General features: G+C 41.5%; 1 protein-coding gene across 3 annotated transcripts in view; it reads right to left on the minus strand.

Moving 5' to 3' along the window:
- LOC115221353 (serine/threonine-protein kinase PAK 2) overlaps window positions 1-27958 on the minus strand; it is an 84608-nt gene that overhangs the window by 29739 nt on the left and 26911 nt on the right. Inside the window, exon 1 of one of the 3 annotated variants that reach the window (XM_029791531.2) lies at window positions 10769-10820. The exons of the other annotated variants lie outside the window; for them this stretch is intronic. Coding sequence (XP_029647391.2) covers window positions 10769-10805 — 37 coding nt within the window. The 5' untranslated portion in view covers window positions 10806-10820. Of the gene's footprint in view, window positions 1-10768; window positions 10821-27958 lie in introns of those variants that run through there. 3 annotated transcript variants of the gene reach the window in all.

Here is a 27958-nt window from a genome sequence, read left to right on the forward strand (position 1 = left end):
TAGCGTAATAGATCTCCTCTGTTGGTTTCATTGGTGGATATTCCGGTTGATCGGTCGATCATTACTACTTATGGAATTAACGTGCAAGTGGTAGAGTATTCCACAGACAAAAGGGCAAAATAGGGTACAAGAGGTATCAGATGTTGTATACAAGAGGAAAAGCTGATTGTACTGAAGACAGGATATATATGAAGGATGATATGTTTGGTAGAAATCATTATCGTCATCATCTAATGTCTGTTGTCCATGCTGGCATGGGTTGGATGGTTTGACCAGGGTTGGTAAGCTGAGGGGCTCCAGGCTGATTTGGTATGGTTTCTATGGTTGGATGCCCTTCCTAATGCCAACCACTCTAACAGTGTAATGGGTGCTTTTATGTGCCACCAGCATGGGTGCCAGTTACGTGACACCAGCATAAGCCACATTGCCTCCATGAGGCCCAATGCTTGAATGGTGCCTTTTATGTGCCACCAGCATGGGTTCCAGTTATGTGACACCAGCATCAGCTACATTGCCTCCATGAGGCCCAATGCTTGAATGGTGCCTTTTATGTGCCACCAGCATGGGTGCCAGTTATGTGACACCGGTCTCAGCCACATTGCCTCCATGAGGCCCAATGCTTGAATGGTGCCTTTTATGTGCCACCAGCATGGGTTCCAGTTATGTGACACCAGCATCAGCTACATTGCGTCCATGAGGCCCAATGCTTGAATGGTGCCTTTTATGTGCCACCAGCATGGATTCCAGTTATGTGACACCAGCATAAGCCACATTGCCTCCATGAGGCCCAATGCTTGAATGGTGCCTTTTATGTGCCACCAGCATGGGTTCCAGTTATGTGACACCAGCATCAGCTACATTGCCTCCATGAGGCCCAATGCTTGAATGGTGCTTTTTATGTGCCACCAGCATGGGTGCCAGTTATGTGACACCGGTCTCAGCCACATTGCCTCCATGAGGCCCAATGCTTGAATGGTGCCTTTTATGTGCCACCAGCATGGGTGCCAGTTATGTGACACCGGTCTCAGCCACATTGCCTCGATGAGGCCCAATGCTTGAATGGTGCCTTTTATGTGCCACCAGCATGGGTTCCAGTTATGTGACACCAGCATCAGCTACATTGCCTCCATGAGGCCCAATGCTTGAATGGTGCCTTTTATGTGACACCGGTCTCATCCACATTGCCTCCATGAGGCCCAATGCTTGAATGGTGCCTTTTATGTGCCACCAGCATGGGTTCCAGTTATGTGACACCAGCATCAGCTACATTGCCTCCATGAGGCCCAATGCTTGAATGGTGCTTTTTATGTGCCACCAGCATGGGTGCCAGTTATGTGACACCGGTCTCAGCCGCATTGCCTCCATGAGGCCCAATGCTTGAATGGTGCCTTTTACGTGCCACCAGCATGGGTGCCAGTTACGTGACACCAGCATCAGCCACATTGCCTCCATGAGGTCCAACGCTTGAATGGTGCCTTTTACGTGCCACCAGCATGGGTGCCAGTTACGTGACACCAGCATCAGTCACATTGCCTCCATGAAGTCCAATGCTTGAATGGTGCCTTTTACGTGCCACCAGCATGGGTGCCAGTTACGTGACACCAGCATCAGCCACATTGCCTCCATGAGGTCCAACGCTTGAATGGTGCCTTTTACGTGCCACCAGCATGGGTGCCAGTTACATGACACCAGCATCAGCTACATTGCCTCCATGAGGCCCAATGCTTGAATGGTGCTTTTTATGTGCCACCAGCAAGGGTTCCAGTTATGTGACACCGGTCTCAGCCACATTGCCTCCATGAGGCCCAATGCTTGAATGGTGCTTTTTATGTGCCACCAGCATGGGTGCCAGTTATGTGACACCGGTCTCAGCCACATTGCCTCCATGAGGCCCAATGCTTGAATGGTGCCTTTTATGTGCCACCAGCATGGGTGCCAGTTATGTGACACCGGTCTCAGCCACATTGCCTCCATGAGGCCCAATGCTTGAATGGTGCTTTTTATGTGCCACCAGCATGGGTTCCAGTTATGTGACACCAGCTTCAGCTACATTGCCTCCATGAGGCCCAATGCTTGAATGGTGCCTTTTATGTGCCCCAGCATGGGTTCCAGTTATGTGACACCGGTCTCAGCCACACATCACATGCCTCCATGAGGCCCAATGCTTGAATGGTGCTTTTTATGTGCCACCAGCATGGGTTCCAGTTATGTGACACCAGCATCAGCTACATTGCCTCCATGAGGCCCAATGCTTGAATGGTGCTTTTTATGTGCCACCAGCATGGGTTCCAGTTATGTGACACCAGCATCAGCTACATTGCCTCCATGAGGCCCAATGCTTGAATGGTGCTTTTTATGTGCCACCAGCATGGGTGCCAGTTATGTGACACCGGCATCAGCCACATTGCCTCCATGAGGCCCAATGCTGAATGGTGCCTTTTATGTGCCACAGCATGGGTGCCAGTTATGTGACACCGGCATCAGCCACATTGCCTCCATGAGGTCCAACGCTTGAATGGTGCCTTTTATGTGCCACCATTATGGGTGCCAGTTATGTGACACCGGTCTCAGCCACATTGCCTCCATGAGGTCCAACGCTTGAATGGTGCCTTTTATGTGCCACCATTATGGGTGCCAGTTATGTGACACCGGCATCAGCCACATTGCCTCCATGAGGCCCAATGCTTGAATGGTGCTTTTTATGTGCCACCAGCATGGGTTCCAGTTATGTGACACCGGCATCAGCTACATTGCCTCCATGAGGCCCAATGCTTGAATGGTGCTTTTTATGTGCCACCAGCATGGGTGCCAGTTATGTGACACCGGTCTCAGCCACATTGCCTCCATGAGGCCCAATGCTTGAATGGTGCCTTTGATGTGCCACCAGCATGGGTGCCAGTTATGTTACACCGGCATCAGCCACATTGCCTCCATGAGGTCCAACGCTTGAATGGTGCCTTTTATGTGCCACCATTATGGGTGCCAGTTATGTGACACCGGTCTCAGCCACATTGCCTCCATGAGGTCCAACGCTTGAATGGTGCCTTTTATGTGCCACCATTATGGGTGCCAGTTATGTGACACCGGCATCAGCCACATTGCCTCCATGAGATGTATCTGGAAAGAACCTGTGGAAAAGGAAGATAAGATGAAGTGGTGAAAGCTGACCTAAATTGTTGAATCCCAGGAAAGAAATGACAACAGATCACAGAGGGGGTGGAGAGGAAGCGAGACCCCACACACACACTATCCTGGGAAGGACATTCTTCTCACGTAATCCTGGGAAAATGAGTAATAATATTGATGAAGATGATAATATTTTGTAATGGAAATTTAGCTGCTATTTTTAGCAGGATGAGTGATGACACTAAGGCTCCTTTATTGGTGCTCTTACGGTGTTCTTTAAATTCTAGTGGTTTAATAGCATCCGGTGCTGCCAATACCACACCAGGATTCACCAAACACGATCTCATTGAAATGGTTGGCTCTTGTTTTTTAGGTTTTATTCTTGTTTTTTGTTTTTTTTTGATAAAATCTGACCTTTAACCGCAGAGTTTCTGCACAATAAAATCCATCTGTAGACCCACCAACTGATACAAGATTAGATTTCCATCAGTGAATTAATTACCATAAATGGTTCGTGTTGGACCATTCGAGACCAGAATCATGACAGCTGCCTAACAAGAAAACATGCAGTCACATGCTTGGCTGTGTAGTAAGAAGGTTGCCTCCAAGTCACATGGTTCCAAGTTCAATATCTATTTCTTTACTACCCACAAGGGGCTAAACACAGAGAGGACAAACAAAGACAGACAAACGGATTAAATCGATTATATCAACCCCAGTGCGTAACTGGTACTTATTTAATCGACCCCGAAAGGATGAAAGGCAAAGTCGACCTCGGTGGAATTTGAACTCAGAACGTAGCGGCAGACGAAATACCTATTTCTTTACTACCCACAAGGGGCTAAACACAGAGAGGACAAACAAAGACAGACAAACGGATTAAATCGATTATATCAACCCCAGTGCGTAACTGGTACTTATTTAATCGACCCTGAAAGGATGAAAGGCAAAGTCGACCTCGGTGGAATTTGAACTCAGAACATAGCGGCAGACGAAATACTGCTAAGCATTTCACCTGGCGTGCTAACAATTCTGCCAGTTCGCTGCCTTTTTTCCAAGTTCAATACCATTGTGTGGCTCCTTGGGCAAGTGTACTCTACTATAGCCTTGGGGCAACAAAACCCATGTGAGAGGATTTGGTAGATAGAAACTTAAAGAAGCCTGTTGTATGTATGTATGTATGTATGTATGTGTGTATGTCTTTGTCCTCAACAACCACTTGACAACTGGTGTTGGTGTGTTTATGTCCCTATAACTTAGCAGTTCAGTAAAAAGAGACCAACAAAACAAGTACAAGGCTTAGAAACAAAAGTACTGGGGTCGATTCGTTTGACTAAAATTCTTGAAGGCAGTGCCCCAGCATGGCCACTAATGAATGAAACAAGTAAGATAAAACAAAACAAAACAAAACAAAACAAATATATTTCAGCTCAGGAATGGTTGTGTGGTAAGAAAGTTAAAGATAAAAGACTCTGTGTGTGTATTTTTGGGTGGCCCAAAAGAACAAGTTTTAGAAATGTTGAACTCTCATCCCATCAATTTGTGAGGTTTGACATATAAACAAACACTGCCTGAAATTTGAAGATTTCATAGTATTTAGTGTTGCCACTAAGCTATTCAATATTTAATTTTCAGCACGAAATAGAACTTAAAGTAATAAATAGTTTGTAATTGAGATATAGTTGTTTTGTTCCTTCTCGAGCCATGCCTGGCTCATAAGGGCCGGTTTCCCGGTTTCTTGGCGTATAGGTTCCCCACCTGGACTGGACGCCGGTCCGTCGTAGGTGAGCTGCAAGATGCAGGAGGAAAGGGTGAGAGAAAGTTGTGGTGAAAGAGTCAGCAGAAGTTCGCCATTACCTTCTGCCAGAGCCGAGTGGAGCTTAGGTGCTTTCGCTCATAAACACACACATCGCCCGGTCTGAGATTTGAACCGGTGATCCCTCGACCGCGAGTCCGCTGCTCTAACCATTAGGCCATGTGCCTCCACACATTGAGTTTGGCCATGCATGTAGGTGTCTGGTGGGTGAACTGAGCTGTGATGTCCTTCTCCCAACTCCACTTCCCAACTGGTGGAAACGCGTGGGCAGGCAGCTGAAGACCTGGGTTGCGACGATCAAAGAGGACCTCTCCGTGCTCACGGGACCGCAGGTGGTCGGCCTGCGCCGATGGAACCGTGACTGGCTTGCTATCTCCAGTGAACTGGCGCAGGACCATCGTGCGTGGGCTGCCATGGTTCGAGATGCCTCGAGGGTGGTAGAAGAAGCCGACTCAACCCGCCCTGGGTGAATGTCGCCACAAGTACAAGTAAGTACACTGTAGGCTGTATTACCTAATGGGTATTGTTATAGCTTTTGTCATGTGTAGATGTGTCAGGGCTCCACTACCGTAGTGCTTTAAATAAACAATTCTGTTTTAATGAAAAGTGAAAAACAGATTTGGCTTATTGGATATATGATTGAAAAGATTAGCAGTAAAAGACTCCCATCAATTGGAGATGTATTACGACGCATTTTTTTTTTTATCTCACACATAAGAAAACAGTGAAGGAAGCATCAGATGTTTTGCATTCAGAAATAGACGAGATCTGGGACAATACTAAGATACCAATCAGGGAGAAACAACATGTGCTTAGCAAGATTCGAAAAATGTATGAACAAGACAGATCACTTTAAAACTCAGAATCAAGGAGAAATCAAAATCAAATTGCAAATGAAACCAAATTTAAGGATAACTGGGACAAATTATTTGACATTGCTCTCAACTATGAAGATTCTGGGTCATGGACTCAAATTGTGGATGTAGGTTTTTACTTTATTATAACCTAAGTGTGCATGCACACAGATGCAAATGTGCATGCACAAACACACACTTTTCCAAACCAGGGCAGTCATATATCTCCTCTACTGCAAGACACAGGTCTTGTCCCTTTAGCATACTGTAGCTTTTCATCACCCGGCACAAAGCCACCTCCCCCAATACTACTCTACACTTAGATGAGAGACCCTCCTGTCTTGCAAGTTATTTGGAGACCTTGCCATTGCTGGTACCCTTATAAAAAGCATGCTGTACAGCCTGTAAAGTGGTTGGTGTAAGGAAGGGCATCCAGCCATGCAAACCATGCCAAAGCAGATATTGGAGCTTGGCACAGGCTTCTTGCTTGCCAGCTCCTGTCAAATCATTCAACCCATGCCAGCATGGAAAAGCAAATATTAAATGATCACACACAGACACACACATGCATGTGTGTGCATATGCAGTTGTGCATGTATGTTGAAATAAATGTCCCTTTTCCCACCAATAACAGGTTAGACAAAATCATTAAAACCAGATCTATAATAACTCTTAATTTATGCACAGTCTACGATTGGTTATGACTAACAACAACATTTACAATACTCATTCACATATATATTGATTATTAGTGAATAATTAATTAGCTAGCTCCAATCAAGGTCAACAGAGACAGATGTTCATTAGTACACCATTAACCGCTATGCCTTGCATAACAACAGCAGTGTGTCGGGGGAGATTTAGTTGCTATTTCTAGTAAGGCAACCACCTACAGACTCCCTCTTCTAGCTCAGAGCTTCAAAAATAAAGTTGTTACATAGGGTTTTAGAAACCACAACTAGAGTGTCTGCTAAGGAGAGAAATGCTAAATGGTTGTCAAAGTGTATCTCGGTTTTAGAACAGAACCTGTCTTCACATGTTGTGCAATCTTTGTAAACAAAGGGTTCATTCATTCAGTTTGTTTGTTTGTTCCCAGTTCCCCAACAGTAAACATGTCTGGGCTGTTTTGTTGTTTTTGATAGAATGGAAAATTGTTTCTTCAGAGCCAAGTGTGGGTTGGCATTAGGAAGGGCATCCAGTCATTGAAAACTGCTCCAACGTACCCTTAGTTGAACAGTGTAAGCTTAGAAAAGTTGGAGGTTAAAAATGATGAGGGTGATGAAAGGAGGAGGAGGAGGGGGAGGAGGAGGAGGAGAGACAGTACGAAGTTTTGAATGGCAGGAAAGTAATGTGGACGAGCAATAGAGAGAACAAAAAAATGTGGAACAGGATCTGGTCTTTACATGAAGTGCTTCCAGCTGTGACAATGACAACGGATCGACTCATTTCAGAGTGTTCAGTTGGTGTTGAGTCAACGGAGCAATATCAGCTCTTTTGAAATACCAAAAATAATAGCTACAATGATGCGGGACAAAAGAATCGAATGAATTTTCTTACTAGAGATGGGTACAGGGTCAATGAAATCAACTCAGGTTTGCTGCCTTTCATCCTTTTGGGGGGTCGATAAATAAAGTACCAGTTTCGCACTGGGGTCGATGTAATCGACTCAATCCGTTTGTCTGTTCTTGTATCCTTTTGGGGTTGATTAAATAAGTACCAGTTTCGCACTGGGGCCGATGTAATCGACTTAATCCGTTTGTCTGTTCTTGTATCCTTTTGGGGTTGATTAAATAAGTACCAGTTTCGCACTGGGGTCGATGTAATCGACTCAATCCGTTTGTCTGTTCTTGTATCCTTTTGGGGTTGATTAAATAAGTACCAGTTTCGCACTGGGGCCGATGTAATCGACTTAATCCGTTTGTCTGTCCTTGTTTGTCCGCTCTGTGTTTAGCCCCTTGTGGGCAGTTAAGAAATTGGTATTATGTCTGCCATTACGTTCTGAGTTCAAATTCCGCCGTGGTCGACTTTGCCTTTCATCCTTCCGGGGTTGATTAAATAAGTACCAGTTTCGCACTGGGGTCGATGTAATCGACTTAATCCGTTTGTCTGTCCTTGTTTGTCCCCTCTGTGTTTAGCCCCTAGTGGGCAATAAAGAAAAACATCAAAAATAATAGCTAAATGGTGATGGTCATGATGATGATGATGACATCTGCAATAAACCTGAGTTGATTTCATTGACCCTGGACCCATCTCTAGTAAGAAAACTCATTAGATTCTCTTGTACTGCATCATTGTAACAACAATCGTGTAGTGACGCTGATCTGGAAAAAAAGGAGTGACCTTTATTTTCATTGACACTTGGTGATTAGTGACGTTTATCAGGAAGAAGAGGAAGTGACCAAGACCGTTATTCCCAGAATCTCAAACAAGGAAGAAAAATAAAATTTTAAAAAAACTCAGGCTGGAAGTAAATTCCAGAGAGTTGATACTAAGAGGAGAAAAGACTGGGTAAAAGTGGTATTTGTTGCAGGACTTCTGGGACATAGCCTGGGTGATCAGAGGTAGTTAGACCTGGTTAATGGCTGTATACAACTATTAACCCTTTCGTTACTGTATTTCTGTTGAGATGCTCTGTGTTTCTTTCAATTACTTTAAATATAACAAAGAATTTAGTAAAATAACTTAGTTATCATTAAGCTAGTGTTAGGAATATAAATTGTGACTAAGGTTTGGTGGAAGATTTTAATTCAAAACTTATGAAAACAAGACATTTGTACTCAGAGCCAGAGCCGGTTTCAGCCGGGTTGGTAATGAAAGGATTAACCATTAACATTAACTAGATTGCAACTATAATAACTATAGCAGCACAATTAACAAGATTAAAAGAATCCTTTAGAATCAATATCAACATAATAACAATGATTTTAAATTTTGAGCCTTCAATAACAACCCTTTCTAATCTAAGAACAAGGCCTGAAATTTTGGATGAAGGGGATCGTCGATTACATTGACCCCCAATGCATAACTGGTACTTGTTTCATTGACCCTGAAAGGATAAAAGGCAAAAATCAACCTTGGCTGAATTTTAACTCCACCACTATCATCATCATTTTTATGCCCACTCTTCATCTTCTACATATGTGGGAAATTTTGTGTGTGGGTGTGTTTGTGGAGTTGTTAGCTAACCCCTCCTACATCGTTTTATCGATTTTGATGAAACTTGACACATGAGTAGAACTCATGTCTGGAAACCCCATGGCATACTCAGACTGTTGGAAAAAAATTGAAAATAGGGCCCCTGGAAGGGATCCTTATATATATCTAATATATTTCATATTAATAACCAAGTTAAATAGCCCATTTGCCCAGATTTTAACAACCAAAGGAAATAACCCACTCATTTTCCTAAATTATTTGGTATAAATCAAATTGAGTATGCTTATTTCTTAGTATTTGAACTGTTAGAGTCATTTTCGCAATTTATCCAGTACAACCCTTAAACAAGTAAATAGTATTTTCCTAAACAATAGATCCGCTTATTTCGGTTAGTGACTTATTCATGAGTATACCAACACTAGCACCGCTGAGGGTAATATTCTCTGGGAACGCACAAAAGCCCTTTTCAGAGTTATTTACTTTGAATTGTTATTATCTCATATCTGATTAGCCTGTTATTATGTAACATGCTTTACGATTTTTGTATACATACCTTATTAGTATTTCCTCCCTAGTTCTATATACTCTGGGAATGCATTAAAACCCTTTATGGGGCTACTTTATTTGAATTCTTACTATCGAGTAACTAATTTCATGTTATTACATAATTGATTTCACAATTTGGGTATTCATAACTTATTAGGGAATTCCTAAAAACAAGATCCTGTGTAAGACAGTTCGGTATTCTCTGTAAATACACAAAAACCGTTTTAAGGGCTACATACTTTGTATTGTTGTTGTTGGATTAGCGAAACAATTATGAGAATGGAACCAAGGGATAACCCTTGCTTTCCCGGGAACATCAGCTAGGGTTAACATGGTCTGGAAAGTCAGGCAGTATTGGATTGGTTCACATCTTGCTCCATTGTTTTGGCATAGTTTTGATACTATTCCTAACACCAACCAGTTTACAGAAGGTACTGAGGGTGCGGTTTTTTTTTTTGCATTGCACCAGCATTAGTGAGGTTGCCTTTTGACTTGCAAGAGTAAAGAGGCCCCTCAGCAGAGAAGGAGTACAGAAGAAGAGTGCATGCTTAATGCAAAGTGTTGAAAGGATAAATTATGAAAGGAAGAGCAGGAACTTGTTTACAGTGGAAGAGATTCCTGGCTACTTTGGATTTTACATCTATGTGGGTGAAGGGGACTGGTGTGGAGCCAGAAAGAGAGGTAAATACAGTGATGAGGTACCAGAATGTATCCTTAAGATGACAAGTCCAAGAAGGTAAACAGAAACATTTTTTCACGCTCAGAGTTGCTGAAGCATGGAATAAACTGCCTGCGTCAGTTGTTGACTGCCATGACACTGCATCCTTTAAGGCCCTCATGCTTTCCGAAATCCGCCGAAACTACACCTGATTATATATACACTTTAGATGAGTTGTAGTGCACCTGAGCACTGTACACAATTATTATTATTATTATTATTATTAAGAGAGTGTGGAGGCAGAAATCATAAAAGATGGGTAACATAGCAACAGTGGATGAGAGAGACACAATAAAAACATGGGGTATAGGTGGTCAGATGTATGTGAGGTGTGGGGGTGAGGTGACCCTAAATATATAAATAGCACACTGTAGTCAAGTGGTGCCCCGGGGACAAGCTAATTCTTTATACACCATGATTGTTTGGAAGATTTCTGCAATACCAAAATGGGTTGACAGTCTCCAGTTCTTGTTTCATCATATCAATGACCCTTCTCACCTCCTCACATACCTAGTAAAGACAGAATTTGAAAATTAAATTTGTGCTACCTACTTCTTAATCTTGCCTTCGTTGCAGATATAGCCTCCATTCATCCAGTTGCCTATTGTGTATGTGTTAATGTGTGCATGAGAGAGAGGGAGAGAGAGAGAGAGAAACAGATAGAGAAAATGAGAATTCCTTTAATGAGCAGTATTAAACATTTCTCAGAAATTTACATTACATACCTTGCCAGCAAAGAGAAATAAGAAAAAATTAAAAAAATAAATTTAAAAAAAACCCACACACAAAAGATATGTAAAAATTTGAAACAGGAAGCACAGAGATAAAGTAATATTATCAAGTCTGAAAAAGACCATCTGGACAAAAGGTTTGAAGTTGTTCAGCTCCCAACCAGATCACATAAATTTTATTGAAAAGGTGGCACTAGAGATAATGGTTGTGGCTGTTGTTGGTTTAGCCCTGTTAGTGAGAGGGCCAGATAGTTTAACTTCTTAGGTCAGGATGTCAGTTTATCCCCTTTGACCAGAAGGCCAGAAAGTTTATCCCCTTTTGTCAGAGGCTGGTTAGTTCAGCCTCGTAAGGCAGAGGGTTAATTTAGTTTGGTTAATCATGAAACGATGGCTCTGAGGAAGTAACAACACAGTATCAGAAAGTGTGAACAAAAATACTCATCAATTACTAAGGAAGTATGTGAGATCGTTGAAGCTTCTAGAAAATAGGGACATTACTTCTAAGATAAACATTTACAACCTCAACTATTTAGTCTACAGTTCTACTATAATTAGTTCTAAGTGAAAGAGTGTGGCTTAGTAATTAGAGTATTCAGCTCACAATTGTAAGGCTGTGAGTTCAATTCCCAGCAGCATGTCGTGTCCTTGAGCAAGACACTTTATTTCACACAACTCCAGTTCACTCAGCTGGCAAAACTGAGATGTACCTCAGAAGATAATCCTAAAGAGTTATCCCTGAAAAGGGTGGATAGTTTTTATCAAATGGTTTTTGTTATTTGAATCGAACACACATACATATAAATACTTATATACGATGGGCTTCTTTCAGTTTCCGTCTACCATATCTACTCACAAGGCTTCGATTGGCCCGAGGCTATAGTAAAAGATACTTGCCCAAAGTGCCACACAGTGGGACTGAACCTGGAGCCATGTGGTTAGTAAGCAAGATACTTACCACACAGCCACTCCTACGTCTAGTATGTTGACTATTACTGACAAATGTGGTGGATTTCCTTGTTTTCTTGTAACACCATACCACTCAACACCTTTATAGTTTAAGCCTTTTTAGGATACTCAGGTACATACATTGAAAATGAGTGGTAACCTTCATGTCTCAAGAATTAGGCACCTTCTGTTACATGAATAAGGAATGGGCACTAGTTGTTCCATTTCCTAAAAACCTCATGAAAGTGGTCAGGCATAAACATATAGCAACATCATCATAATTTAACGTCCGTTTTCCATGCTAGCATGTGTTGGACGGTTTGACCGGGGTCTGGGAAGCCAGGAGGCTGCACCAGGCTCCACTCTGATCTGGCAGTGTTTCTACAGCTGGATGCCCTTCCTAACACCAACCACTCCATGAGTGTAGTGGGTGCTTTTTACGTGCCTCTGACACAGGTGCTAGGGGAGGCTGGCAGCAGCCACGATCGGTTGGTGCTTTTTACATGCCACCGGCACAGGTGCCAGGGGAGGCTGGCATCAGCCACGTTCGGATGGTGCATTTTACGTGCCACCGGCACAGGTATCACAACTACAATTGATATTTATTTTGATGTTGATTTTCTGCAAAACCATACTACTGTCTGCTTTGGCATGGTTTCTATGGCTGGATGCCCTTCCTAATGCCAACCACTTTGCAGAGTGGACTGGGAGCTTTTCAGATGGCACCAGCACTGGCAAGGTTTGCTGTGGCATGCTTTTAGAATGGAACTATCAAATACATGTTGACAGCAGGATATAGAACCGTCTATCACATGAACAAATTAGTGTAGAGAACTACCCAAAACATGTAAGCAATAGGTCTATATAAGACTAAACAATACATCTATTAGACACATGTAGGCAACAGGGTGTATGTTAGACTAAATCATCATCATCGTTTAACATCCGTTTTCCATGCTAGCATGGGTTGGATGGAGCATGGGTTGGATGGAAGATATACTTATCTAATTCATGTACGCATATACTACACTAAATAGTTTTGAATTGTATAGAGGAAGGAAGGAAGGAAAGAAGGAAGTCATGTTTCAAACTTGACATTGGACCTTGAAAATGAATATTAAATTACAATGATGATGATGATGGTGATGATAATATGGAAATTCTGTTTCTTAAGTGGAATCATGTTTACATCATACACAGGCAACCTTCAACCCTCCTTTCTGCCACTAAAACTATTGAAACAAGATTTAAGAATGAGGAAGGTGGGGAAGACAAAGAGGGGAGAGGAAACTTTAGAGAAAGATTATTTGAAATAACATTCTTGTTACATCAGTAAAAGAGTTGACGGAACGGCGGGTGGGGGTGTAGGGAGATATTTATTTAACTCATCATCAGCATAATCATTTAATACCCGTTTTCTATGCTGGCATGGGTTGTTTGTTTGTTCCTTCTTGAGCCACGCCTGGCTCATAAGGGCCGGTTTCCCTGGTTTCCTTGGCGTATAGGTTCTCTGTAAATGTACAAAAACCATTTTAAGGACTATATACTTTGTATTGTTGTTATTGGATTAGCAAAACAATTGTGTGAACGGAACCCAGGAATAAACATCAATGCATAGTGGTATTTTGTCAGTCTTCACGTTCCGAGTTCAAATTCCGCCGAGGTCGACTTTGCCTTTCATCCTTTCAGGGGTGCTAAATTAAGTACCAGCTCAGTACTGGGGTCGATCTAATTGACTGGCTTCCTCCCCCAAAATTTCGGGCCTTGTGTCTAGAGTAGAAAAGAATATATATCTTGTTGTACACCAGTGCAATATGTATCTTTTTAAACATACATGCAATATATATTTTGTTATACATCCATGTAATATATATCTTGTTCATTTGCTCATCTGATCGTGGCCGTTGCCAGCCTCACCTGGCTTCCGTGCCGGTGGCACGTAAAAAGCACCATCCGATCGTAGCCGTTTGCCAGCCTCGCCTGGCCTCCATGCCGGTGGCACGTAAAAAGTACCATCCGAACATGGCCGTTTGCCAGCCTCGCCTGGCCTCCGTGCTGGTGGCACATAAAAAGCACCATCCGATCGTGGCCGTTTGCCAGCCTCGCCTGGCCTCCATGCCGGTGGCACGTAAAAAGTACCATCCGATCGTGGCTGTTTGCCAGCCTCGCCTGGCCTCCGTGCCGGTGGCATGTAAAAAGCACCCACTACACTCATGGAGTGGTTGGCGTTAGGAAGGGCATCCAGCCGTAGAAACATTGCCAGATCAGACTGGAGCCTGGTGCAGCCTTCTGGCTTCCCAGATCCCAGTTGCACCGTCCAACCCATGCCAGCATGGAAAGTGACGCTAAACGATGATGATGATGATGATGATGAGTGTGACTTAAACAGAGGAGGTATCTGAAGCAGAGTTTTTATAATTGAATGCTCTTCATTTCAGTAACCCTTCTTTGTTTTCCAAGTAATAGACTCCTTTTTGTTTTATTCCAGATAAATGTGAAAGAGCACAGCTAGTGGATAATTTGTTGATAGGATATGCCAATTAAGTCACTAGTCACAGTCTAGCTACAAATGGCAACACCCCTATCAGTAGGCATAGCTCTGTAATCATTCATACAGCCCAAGCACGTGAACACACACACACATACACACACACACACAGTGTTTCTGTACAGCTTCAGTCTACAAAAAAACAACAGTTACAATGTTTCGAAAGTATATTGTATATTCTCATTCCCAGCTCACAACAGAGTTTTCCAAAATTTCTTTGTGAAACTCGTAACATCATACCAATATTTCAGTACTTTTCACTAACAGCATGACTATGTATGTATATGCATGTATGTATATATGTATGTATATATATGCATGTATGTATGTATATATATATATGTATGTATGTATATATGTATGTATGTATGTATATATGTATATATGTATGTATGTATGTATGTATATATGTATATATATATATGTATATATGTATGTATATATGTATATATATGTATATATGTATATATATGTATATATATATTATGTATGTATGTATTATATATATGTATGTATGTATATATATATATGTATGTATGTATATATATGTATGTATATATATATATATGTATATATATATGTATGTATGTATATATGTATGTATGTATATATGTATGTATATATATATGTATGTATATATATATGTATGTATGAGCACTGTATACAATAATTTCATTATTATTATTTTTATATATATATGTATGTATGTATGTGTTTGTGTGTGTGAATATATACACATACTTACACACGCAAACAATGCATGTATTTTAAATCAGTAATTGGAGCCCAGAAACCCTGGGGACACATGTTGCATTCATTTAGAGAGGAAAGGAGGGAGGAAAGAGAAGGATGTTGGGGTGGGTGGTGGGGTGGAAGAGAGGAATGTAAGGGGAAGGTGGGTGGTAAACGAGAAGACAAAAGCTGGGGTTACGACAGACAACAGAAACTTCATTGTGTTAATGTTGTTGTGAGGAACAAGGAGGTATTGAACTGCTGATCTCTCTGCATCCAGTCTTACACTGCTATCATATAATTTGATATTTTTGGAGGAAGGTAGAATGCGATGCACTGTAGGAGAGTCACCAAACCACCACCATTACTACTACTACTATTACCACCACCATTACTACTACTACTACTACTACTACTATTACCACCACCGTCATTTCAATTACCCACAGTACCACCACAGTCAACATACTACTGTCACCACCACCATCATTACCTACCACACCCCACGGGCTTTTACTACCGCTGTATGTATATCATCTCACTACCACACGTGCCACCACCATTATTGTTTAAAGCTATCCAGTTGAACAGGTTTTTAAATAATCAAAATGTTATTGACGTCTGATATAACTGATATTATGAAAACCAATGTATGGAAACCTCTACATGGGCACTACGAATGACAGAAATAAAGGCTGAAGGTGGCGAGCTGGCAGAAACGTTAGCACGCCGGGCGAAATGCTTAGCGGTATTTCGTCTGCTGTTACGTTCTGAGTTCAAATTCCACCGAGGTCGACTTTGCCTTTCATCCTTTCGGGGTCGATAAATTAAGGACCAGTTATGCACTGGGGCCAATGTAATCGACTTAATCCGTTTGTCTGTCCTTGTTTGTCCCCTCTGTGTTTAGCCCGTTGTGGGTAGTAAAGAAATAGGTATTTCATCTTCCGCTACATTCTGAGTTCAAATTCCGTTGAGGTCGACTTCGCCTTTCATCCTTTTGGGGTTGATTAAATAAGTACCAGTTACGCACTGGGGTCGATGTAATCGACTTAATCCATTTGTCTGTCCTTGTTTGTCCCCTCTGTGTTTAGCCCCTTGTGGGCAGTAAAGAAATAGGTATTTCGTCTGCCGTTACGTTCTGAGTTCAAATTCCACCGAGGTCAACTTTGCTTTCATCCTTTTGGGGTCGATAAATTAAGTACCAGTTACACAATGTCTGTCCTTGTTTGTCCCCTCTATGTTTAGCCCCTTGTGGGCAATAAAGAAATAAGAAATAAAAGCTGAATCTCCCCACCCTCAAAGCAATTTCTGGTGTCTTGGAAATAAAAAAACAAAAAATGAAGGTTACATTGGGTAATGTTGCCCTTAACAACATTTCAAGAAAGGCTGGATGTTCACACTTGGACCACTATTGATGATAAGTCTACTGTATATAAAGGCTGACCCAACAACAAGGGTGATTGGAAAGTAACTCCCTATTTTAAAATGCTTATAATTTATTTATTAACTATAATTTTTTTTCTCAAATTTGTTGTGTACGTTCTTTAATGTATGGGAATTGATTCCATGTTTTTTTTTTTCAGATTGATCATTTTGTTTTGCTAACCAATCACATGGTTCTGGGTTCAGTCCCACTGCGTGGCACCTTGGGCAAGTGTCTTCTACTATAGCCTTGGGCCAGCCAAAGCCTTGTGAGTGGATTTGGTAGACGGAAACTGAAAGAAGCCTGTCGTATATATGTATATATATATATATATGTGTGTGTGTGTGTGTGTGAGTTTGTGTGTCTGTGTTTGTCCCTTCAACATCGCTTGACAACCGATGGTGGTGTGTTTACGTCCCCGTAACTTAGCGGTTCGGCAAAAGAGACCGATAGAATAAGTACTGGGCTTACAAAGAATAAGTCCTGGGGTCGATTTGCTCGACTAAAAGGTGGTGCTCCAGCATGGCCGCATTCAAATGACTGAAACAAGTGTAAAAGAGTAAGCCCTACACACATGACTGGATGTCTTACTGTGCAGGAGCGTGTGCAGCTAGCTGCACATTACAAAGTTTGGAGATCAGCTGTTCAAGTGCAAAGATGGTGGAGGACCATTAGAGGAAGACATGCCCAAGTTGATGCAAAAAGATAATCAAGAATTGCCATGCAAAATTTATGACTACAGGATTTGTAGCTGGTACTTGAACTGTTCGTCCTTCCAATTCATCAAGATCCGCATATATACACAAACACACACACACATATGCACAATAGAATGAATAGCATGATTAGGTCTATGGGTGTGAATACATATATATATATATATATATATATATATATGCATATAAATATATATATATATATGCATATAAATATATATATATATGCATATAAATATTTACATATATATATGCATATAAATATATATATATATATATGCATATAAATATTTATATATATATATGCATATAAATATTTATATATATATATGCATGTAAATATTTATATATATATATATAAATATATATATATATATATTTATATATGCATATAAATGCATACACATGTGTGTGTGTTAGTATGAATAGGACAGTGACCACATGGGGTAAAATTCAATACCTCCAATTTCATTTATGTATCACCATTGATAAAACCAAGAAGGAATAATTAAGTGCAAGAGAAAACCAGGATCTCTACAGTGCTGTAATGCTGACATCACCACCAACACCACCACCACTGCCTTCTCTGCTATGAAAGAGTAGTAACTTTTGCCTCCCCAACTAAACGAAACTAGAGCAAAATTTAGAGTGTTTTAACTGATTTTTGTTTGTAAACCAGCAAAGAATGACATTAGCAAGTGTATTAGGGAAGGGTGGGGCGAACAGCAGGGTAGAGAGACTGGAACTGAAGCAGAAGATATAGCAGATAACAAAAAAAAAACCCCAAAAAAACAGACACTAGTTCTTCATAATGTCGTACATATCATACATATGAAAGGAAGAGGTCAGCACATGTTCTGCAACATGAAGAACCAGATGGGTGAAGTATGCTACATCACAAAGCAGTCTACTAGAGAGAACCAGGACATCCTTGGAGGAGAGAGCAGTGCACTTGCTCTCACTGATACTGAAACGAGAGAGAGAGAGAGAGAGAGAGAGAGAGAGAGAGAGAGAAAGAGAGAGAGAGAGGGAGAGAGAGAGAGATGGAAATTCTGTTACTGAGACCTTACTGAATGAGGACAGTGAATGGAAGAGATACCCACACTTTAGGCAGCTGGCGGTCGGCTTCAGTGATTGGTTTAGCCGTCCATTCTCATACATACGAGTCAAAAGCAGGATTGCGGATATGAGGGCAGAAAAGGCAGCTGGATGACCTAGGGATAGTCATTAACAGTTGTAGCTATGGAATGAACTGTTGCCTTTTCATAAATTACACACACATATACACACACACATGCAACATGTGTGGTTGTTTGGTAAGAAGTTTGTTTCTGAATCAGGGTTTCGGGTTCAAGCCCACTGCATGGCACCATGTCTTCTATTATAGTCCTAGGCTGACCAAAGCCAGGAGTGGATCTGGTAGATGAAAACTGGAAAAAACCCATTGTGAGTGTATGTGTGTGTGTATATGATAGATAGATGTGGCAGCACATGACCTAGTAGTTAAGCTGTTGCACTCATGATCGCTAGATTATGGTTTCGATTCCCAGACCAGGTGGCGTGTTGTATTCTTGGGCAAAAACACTTCATTTCATGTTGCTCCTGTCCTCCTTTTGATCAGGGGTGAATGTTGGCCTGCTCACCTAGCTAGTGGAATGGCATCATTCAAAGGCTAAAAGGATGCAAAGCACATTCATCATCATCATTTAACGTCCGCTTTCCATGCTAGCATGGGTTGGACAGTTCGACTGGGGTCTGGGGAGCCAGTAGGCTGCACCAGGCTCCAGTCTGATCTGGCAGTGTTTCTACAGCTGGATGCCCTTCCTAACGCCAACCACTCCGTGAGTGTAGTGGGTGATTTTTACGTACCACCAGCACAGAAGCCAGTCAAGGTGGTGCTGGCAACAGCCACATTCGGATGGTTCTTTTACATGCCACCGGCACTGGTATCACAACTGCAATTTCCATTGATTAATGATCGAACATTGTGACCAGCAATTTCGTTGTAGCAACTTATGATAGTCCAGCTGGTCACGTGATTATGTGCGACAGATATACGTATGTGTTACTCCCTCCTTGCCTTGACACCATGAGATAGTTATAAGCAAATATCACTGTCATGTAAGCAATATCCTCCATTTTGCAATCTTCTGTGAAAACATAAGCTTACTAGGAAACAGATGAGGGGTGGTGACAAGGCTATCTGACTGTAGAAGATCCGCCTCAACAAATTCCACCCAACCCATGCAAGCATGAAAAAGTGGACATTAAATGATGATGATACAGTTACACATCTACACACACACAAAAATAGAGGTTGGAATGTAGAAGAGTATCTACATTTCTTATTTCTTTATTGTCCGCAAGGGGCTAAACACAGAGGGGACAAACAAGGACAGACAAAGGGTTTAAGTAGATTACATTGACCCAGTGCATAACTAGTACTTAATTTATCGACCCTGAAAAGATGAAAGGCAAAGTCGACCTCGGTGGAATTTGAACTCAGAACGTAACGGCAGACGAAATACCTATTTCTTTACTACCCATATGGGGCTAAACACAGGGGACAAACAAGGACAAACAGATTAAGTCGATTACATCGAACCCAGTGCGTAACTGGTACTGAATTTATCGACCCTGAAAGGATGAAAGGCAAAGTCGACCTTGGTGGAATTTGAACTCAGAACGTAACGGCAGACGAAATACAGCTACGCATTTCGCCCGGCATGCTAACGTTTCTGCCAGCTAGCTGCCTTCCAGTGAAGAAATAAATATTTCAGTTTTTTAATTAACAGTTAAATGCCTCTAATTTTGGCTTTTCCTTGCATTTTCTACATTTCTGTAAGGTGGTTGGTGTTAGGAAGGGCACCCAGCTGTAAAAACCCTACCAAAACAGATGGTGAAGCCTGGTGCAGTTGTCTGCTTAGCCAGCCCCTGTCAAACCATCCAACCTATGCCAGTACAGGAAACGGATGTTAAATGATGATGATTAAAATCTGGCCTATTTTAAAAGAATTTTAATTAGGTGTCATCTGCTCTCAGGAGGTTGAATATCAGATCTTTTCTCAGCCATTTTTACACATTCACCAGATAATAGTTTTGTCCAGTCCTTGATATCATTAAACCAGTTTGTTCTGGGTTTTTCCTCTTGAGTCCAGAGCCCTTTATCTTTCCTTCTGGTAATAGTCATTGTATATCTTGTGCTTATAATAATTAGCTTCCTTTTTTAATAACAAAGAGTAATAATCTCTTATATAAAATCAGTTCTGTCTGTCTGTCTGTCTGTGTCTTCTTGGATCTTGGGCATCCTCCATCCGATTGCACCCAAATTTGAAATGTAGATACCGACGGTATCAAGGCGGCGAGCTGGCAGAAAAGTTAGCACGCTGGGCGAAATGCATAGCCATATTTCGTCTGCTGTTACGTTTTGAGTTCAAATTCCGCCGAGGTCGACTTTGCCTTTCATCCTTTCGGGGTCAATAAATTAAGTACCAGTTACGCACTGGAGTCGATATAATCGACTTAATCTGTCTGTCTGTCCTTGTTTGTCTCTTCTGTATTTAGCCCCTTGTGGTTAGTAAAGAAGTAGGTATCAGGGCGTGTATAAGACTTGAAAAAATTACACAAATTGATTCCAGGTGAGAATGCAATCGATAAAGCCGTTTTTGTCCTGCTTTTCTTCCGTCAACCTGTACATAACTGCACCCTCCATTTTATTTTTTGTTGTTTTTGTACTGCTTAAAGGCACGTTTCTTTCCTTCCAAGCTTACTGTTTAAACCATGTTTGTGTTCTCCCAGTCAACAGCCTTATCATTGCTGGTAATTTAAACTCTTCGGTTGCATATTTGTGTGAACAAAATCGTTTTTCTTTGGAATAGAAAAAAGTCTATCTTTATTTCTTCTTTTGCTGGTGTCTCAAATTTAGGTTAAATCACGGCATGACACCTTGGGTAAGTGTTTTCTACTAAAGCCCCAGGATGATCAAACCTTTGTTGTGGATATAAGAGAGAAACTGAAAGAATCCCATCACGTGTGTGTGTGTGCATTTATGTGCATGTGTGTATCTGAATTTGCCCCAGTGCTTCAAGACCAGTGTAGGTTCATTTATGTCCCCATAACTTAGCAGTCTCAGCATAAGAGACCAATAGAGTAAATATTAAATTTAAAAAAACAAAAGTGCAGGATAATTTCTGAGGTGGTGCTCCAGCATGGCCGCAATCAAATGACTGAAACAAGTAAAAGAATACAAGAATAAGTATTGAAGTCGAATCTTTTGATTAAACTCTTCAAGGTGGTGCCCCAGCATGGCCAGTCCGACGACAGAAACAAGTAAAAGATAAAAAAAAAAAAAAAAAAAAAAAAAAAAAAGAATGCCAGCCAAACCTTTATGATGCTATTTCAGTACATTGTATTTCTGAGTTGTTAATATACCAAAAATTACAAGGCCTTGGAATAATCTTTGTATGATTTATTTGGATTTTGCCACAGGGCTGATATTGTACTGGTATGGGTTCACTTTAAGATTTATAGTGTTACAGCATCTGTTAAATAACCAGCACAACAACCAGAAAAAGCTTCCATTCAGACATATCTTCATAAACTGTTATCCTATACTCTCTTTTACTCTTTTACTTGTTTCAGTCATTTGACTGCGGCCATGCTGGAGCACCACCTTTAGTCGAGCAAATCGACACCGGGACTTATTCTTTGTAAGCCCAGTACTTATTCTATCGGTCTCTTTTTGCCGAACCGCTAAGTGACGGGGACGTAAACACACCACTATCGGTTGTCAAGCGATGGTGGGGGGACAAACACAGACACACAAACATATACACACACATAGATATATATATATATATATATACATATATTCGACAGGCTTCTTTCAGTTTCCGTCTACCAAATCCACTCACAAGGCATTAGTCGGCCCGAAGCTATAGCAGAAGACACTTGCCCAAGATGTCATGCAGTGGGACTGAACCCGGAACCATGTGGTTGGTAAGCAAGCTACTTACCACACAGCCACTCCTGCGCCTATGTACCTTTTCTTATTATAGTGATTTGACCCTTTAGTGTTTAAACAGGCTGTATCTGGCCCAAATATTCTACCTGCTTTATTTTCAACATGGCCAAATTTGGTCCTTCACATTAAACCTACATTGGATGGAAGCACTCCGTCGGTTACGACGACAAGGGTTCCGGTTGATCCGAATCAACGGAACAGCCTGCTTGTGAAATTAACGTGTAAGTGGCTGAGCACTCCACAGACACGTGTACCCTTAACGTAGTTCTTGGGGATATTCAGCATGACACACAGAGTGACAAGGCCGGCCCTTTGAAATACAGGTACAACAGAAACAGGAAGTAAGAGTGAGAGAAAGTTGTGGTGAAAGAGTACAGCAGGGATCACCACCATCCCCTGCCGGAGCCTCATGGAGCTTTAGGTGTTTTCGCTCAATAAACACTCACAACACCCGGTCTGGGAATCGAAACCGCTGCCCTAACCACTGGGCCATTGCACCTCCACTAAAACCTACATTACTCTCATTACCAGTTCTTGCTGGAGCAATTACTATACTTCTAACCGATCGAAATTTCAATACTACATTTTTTGATCCAAGAGGAGGAGGAGACCCAATTTTATATCAACACCTATTTTGATTTTTTGGACACCCAGAAGTGTATATTTTAATTTTACCAGGATTTGGTATAATTTCACATATTGTTTCTCTAAAAATAAGCAGTCATATCATTGAAATCTCAAAGCTAAGACCTATTATAATGATAACTGGCACTATTGATTATGATGACAAGGGTTCCTGTTAATCTGATCAATGGAACAGCCACCTTTGAAATCACGGTGCAAGTGGCTGAGCACTCCACAGACATGCGAACCCTTAGCGTAGTTCTTAGGGAGATTCAGCGTGACACAGTGAATGTAACAAGGCTGACTTTTTGAATCACAGGAACCTTTGCCAGCTGAGTGGCCTGGAACAATGTGAAATAAAGGGGTTTTTTTCAAGGACACAAAACATCATCAAGAATTGATCTTGTAACCTTACAATCAGGAACATAATGGATGATCAAAGGCATTCAAAGGCACAAGAGTGGCTGTGTGGTAAGTAGCTTGCTTACCAACCACATGGTTCTGAGTTCAGTCCCACTGCGTGGCACCTTGGGCAAGTGTCTTCTACTATAGCCTCAGGCCGACCAAAGCCTTGTGAGTGGATTTGGTAGACAGAAACTGAAAGAAGCCCGTTGTATATATGTATATATGTGTGTGTGTTTGTGTGTCTGTATTTGTCCCCCCCAACATCGCTTGACAACTAATGCCGGTGTGTTTACGTCCCCAAAACTTAGCAGTTCAGCAAAAGAGACTGATAGAATAAGTACTAGGCTTACAAAGAATAAGTCATGGGGTCAATTTGCTCGACTAAAAGGCAGTGTTCCAGCATGGCCACAGTCAAATGACTGAAACAAGTAAGTAAAGAGTATAATATCCTACCCACTAAGCCATGCACCTTTGAAGCTCAGAGATAATGTAGGATTAATTCAAAACAATATGGATAAAAAAGCATCACATTTGAAAGAGTAAACTAAATGTTAAGGGTTAATCCCGGGGTCAGCTCTGACTGAGCAAATGGATGGTCAAAGGCACTCCTGCCATCTTTATTTTTCAGCCTAAGTTTACCACAGACTACATTTTCTAATGTATCCTTTTTTCTTTTTTGACAGTAAGATGTGGTTTGAGTAGAATTTTTCTGCTATTTCTAGCAGGTCAAGCAACCATATAGAAGCTCGCTTAATAAGTCCTGTCATGTCAGTCTTTTTTTGTGAGTGTTCAGAGGGGTGTGGAAGAGAGAGAGGTGTGCCAGATTAGAAAATCAAATTCCATTTTGACAATAACAACTTCAATATGAACATTGCTCTTGGAATAAAGACCAGACTTTCATAGAATTTTAAAGAACAGCAGAAATGGTTTCGGATGGAACAGATTTCAACACTAACCTAATAGAAATGACATTTACAACTGGAATTTAATGAAATACCATTTCAACAGAACCAATTGATAGAAGCATAACCTAGAAACCTTCAACAACCCATTTCAATTGGTTCATTGTTAAGAATTAAATAAAATACCCTCTGCCATCAATATTTCAGAGAAAACAAAGTTTGTATTATTGTTTTGCTTGAAACAAGACCTATGATCAACGATAATCCCACCATGACCATCCCATCAATTGTTTCCAAACACAATATGTATAGGATTACATTATTCAAGAGAAAGTACATGACCTACTGGTTAGGGTGTTGCACTTGTGATCGCAAGGTCATAGTTTCAATTCCCAGGCGGGCGGTGCACTGCATTCTAGAGCAAAAAGAACTTCATTTCACATGGCTCCATTCCACTTTTCTGTAAATGGATAACCTTGTAATGGACCGGCATCCTGTTCAGAGGAATTTTGTGATCTTGGTCATTTATATGGCAAGGAAACCAAATGATTGGTTCTGTGGGTGCTAGACTTCACGTCTTCTTATTTCTCATCCATTTATGGTTTTTATTATACTGTTGCTCTCCATCCTGCTTTTATATATTGTGACAGATCACCTCCACATCCTCCTTTTCAACCCACTCTTATTTTCCTAAACCTTCCCTTAACCTTTCAGCTTTCAGATTATTCCGTCATATGTAATACTTATTTTTTCAGATTCTTTTGAATTAATCATGGCTTATCTCACAGCTTTGAAATTTTGATGAAGCAATAGTTTATATTTAGAATAACATAGTGGGATATGTGTAGGATAGGTGTGAAATGCCAGATCTAGTCAGTTTGAATATAAAGCGAAGTACATGAAGAATGTTTGAAGGATCTTGTGAATAGGAAGTTCATCAGTGGTCCCCAGCTGCAAGTCATCCTAACGAGACGTCTGCGTTGGCTGGGTCATGCCCTCCGTCGTCAACCAGGAGAATTCATCTACGAAGCAATTGCCCCAGCTCCCCTCCAGGGTTGGTGAAAACGATGTGGTGGACCTTGAAAAACCTGGCTGATGACAGTCAAGGCTGATCTGGAACCCAACCTAGGCCCCCATGTCTATGGCGTTCGCCGCTGGAATAGGGAGTGGTTGGAGATCACGCGGTCGTTAGCCCCAAATCGCCAGGTTTGGTCGGCGTTTGTGAGAGATGCAGCATTGAAGATGAATGAAGCCAGCTCAACCCACCCCGGGTGAATGCTGTCCCAAGACAAGAAGAAAAGACAATAAAGTGAAGTAGAATATTTGGAACTGATATGGCTGGTTTAAAAGCTAAAGAGTTAAACTGAGATTCCCCATTGGCCACATGTCCACTCATGCTCCCCATTGGCCACATGTCCACTCATGCTCCCCATTGGCCACATGTCCACTCATGCTCCCCATTGGCCACATGTCCACTCATGCTCCCCATTGGCCACATGTCCACTCATGCTCCCCATTGGCCACATGTCCATTCATGCTCCCCATTGGCCACATGTCCATTCATGCTCCCCATTGGCCACATGTCCACTCATGTTCCCCATTGGCCACATGTCCACTCATGCTCCCCATTGGCCACATGTCCACTCATGCTCCCCATTGGCCACATGTCCACTCATGCTCCCCATTGGCCACATGTCCACTCATGCTCCCCATTGGCCACATGTCCACTCATGCTCCCCATTGGCCACATGTCCATTCATGCTCCCCATTGGCCACATGTCCATTCATGCTCCCCATTGGCCACATGTCCACTCATGTTCCCCATTGGCCACATGTCCATTCATGCTCCCCATTGGCCACATGTTCACTCATGCTCCCCATTCACTGCACTCACCTCTATTCTCATCTCTACCATCTGACACTCTCCTTTCATTCTCTTGGAAACCTACCTACCCATCCAGTCATTCTTGATTCTATAACCTTAGCCTCTCTTTATCCACCTGCTTTCACCTTGAGGGAATGCCCTGACACCTCATCTCCACCATCCTTTTCACTCCCTTTCCTCTTAAGGTAGCCATATGGCTCTTCTACAGCAACACGTCTATTTGCGACCCTTTATCAAATTTAAGTCTCTCAACACCTGGAACAAAGCCACCTCCCTCAATACTGATCCTTGCTCATCCTGTCAAGTGATCTTGTCATGCAAGTTACTTGGTGACCTCACAAGCCCCAGGGTCACAACACACACACACAAAGCACTCAATACACTCTGTAAGGTGGTTGACATTAGGAAGCCACACCAAGGGAAACCTTAGAGCCCAACACAGTTATTTGCCTTGTTGGAGCTTGTCAAAATATTCAACCCATGCAAGCATGGAAAAGCAGACATTAAATGATGATGGTGATGATGATGATTAAATAGGTATGACAGGTTTCGTTCAGTTTCCATCAACCAAATACACTCACAAGGTATTGGTTGGCACAAGACAATAGTAAAAGGTACCACAAGGTGGGACAGAACATGAAACCATGCGGTTGGCAACTAAACTTAACCACACAGCTATGCTGGCAACTGTTACATAAAGTTAATTAGATTTGACAAAGAACTTTTTTAATTAGTGTAACATATATATCCAATAAGTGTGACTTATTAGTCTACAGTATATGTGGTGACTCAGCACTTTATAATACACTCGTTAAATTAATGAATTAGCAATTCATTAGTAGGCATTAGTGCATACCAACATGATAAGTGCATGATTTTAGCATTTTTTTTTCTCTCCCCCCACCACATTTTTGAAGTCTTTCATTCTTATCTTTGGAGCCTAGTCATAATGGCATCGAAAGAATTATCTCAAAGAAGTGGATGAAATTTTCGAGATTTGTGAACTGAACAAAATAGGGCGTTGTTGATAACAGCAACGAAATTCTTTGTCTCTATGTGGGGAATGAGTTGGGAGAAGAACTTGGAATGTAAAGATAGAATTTGAAGCTGGGTACCATTTGCTCTAAGAAAACAAAATGTTGAAGACGCAAAGAATATATATTCCAACAGCAAAAGAAGACGAAAGAACTTATAGGGTATGGTACCTAATAGAGCTTACATAAAAGTACCCTTCCACAAAATCTGCCTCTATAGCCACAAGTTAGATGTGGTTATATAGGTTTATGTGAAGCATAAATGAGGGTACCCTCTGTCCATAACTTGAGTTTTTATTGAATTAAGTTTGATTCAGTTAGTCGCACACATATCTTTGTTGCTCTCCAAATTAAAGACCTGTTATTAACTTTTCGTATTGTATCTGTTGATGTTCAGTAACAAGTCAGGCAAGATACAGAGAGCGATTGACCTCCAATGCATATACTATACAGGCACAAATAGTCTGCCTGTAGCCAACTGGAAAAGAGGCCTTCCTGGGGCTAAATAACAGTAATATTGTCCTTGTATAGGACTGCCATGTTATGTTGGCAAATAAACTTTATCATTTTGAATGTCTTATTGTTTGCTTGTTTCGGTCATTAGACTTATTTCTTTACTGTCCACAAGGGGTTACACACAGAGGGGACAAACAAGGACAGACAAAGGGATTTGTCTGGCCCCCATGCCGGTGGCATGTAAAAAGCACCATCCGATTGTGGCCGTTTGCCAGCCTCATCTGGCACCTGTGCTGGTGGCACATAAAAAGCACCCAC

Source organism: Octopus sinensis, linkage group LG18 (genome assembly GCF_006345805.1).
Source record: "Octopus sinensis linkage group LG18, ASM634580v1, whole genome shotgun sequence".
Classification (NCBI taxonomy): Eukaryota; Metazoa; Mollusca; class Cephalopoda; order Octopoda; family Octopodidae; genus Octopus; species Octopus sinensis.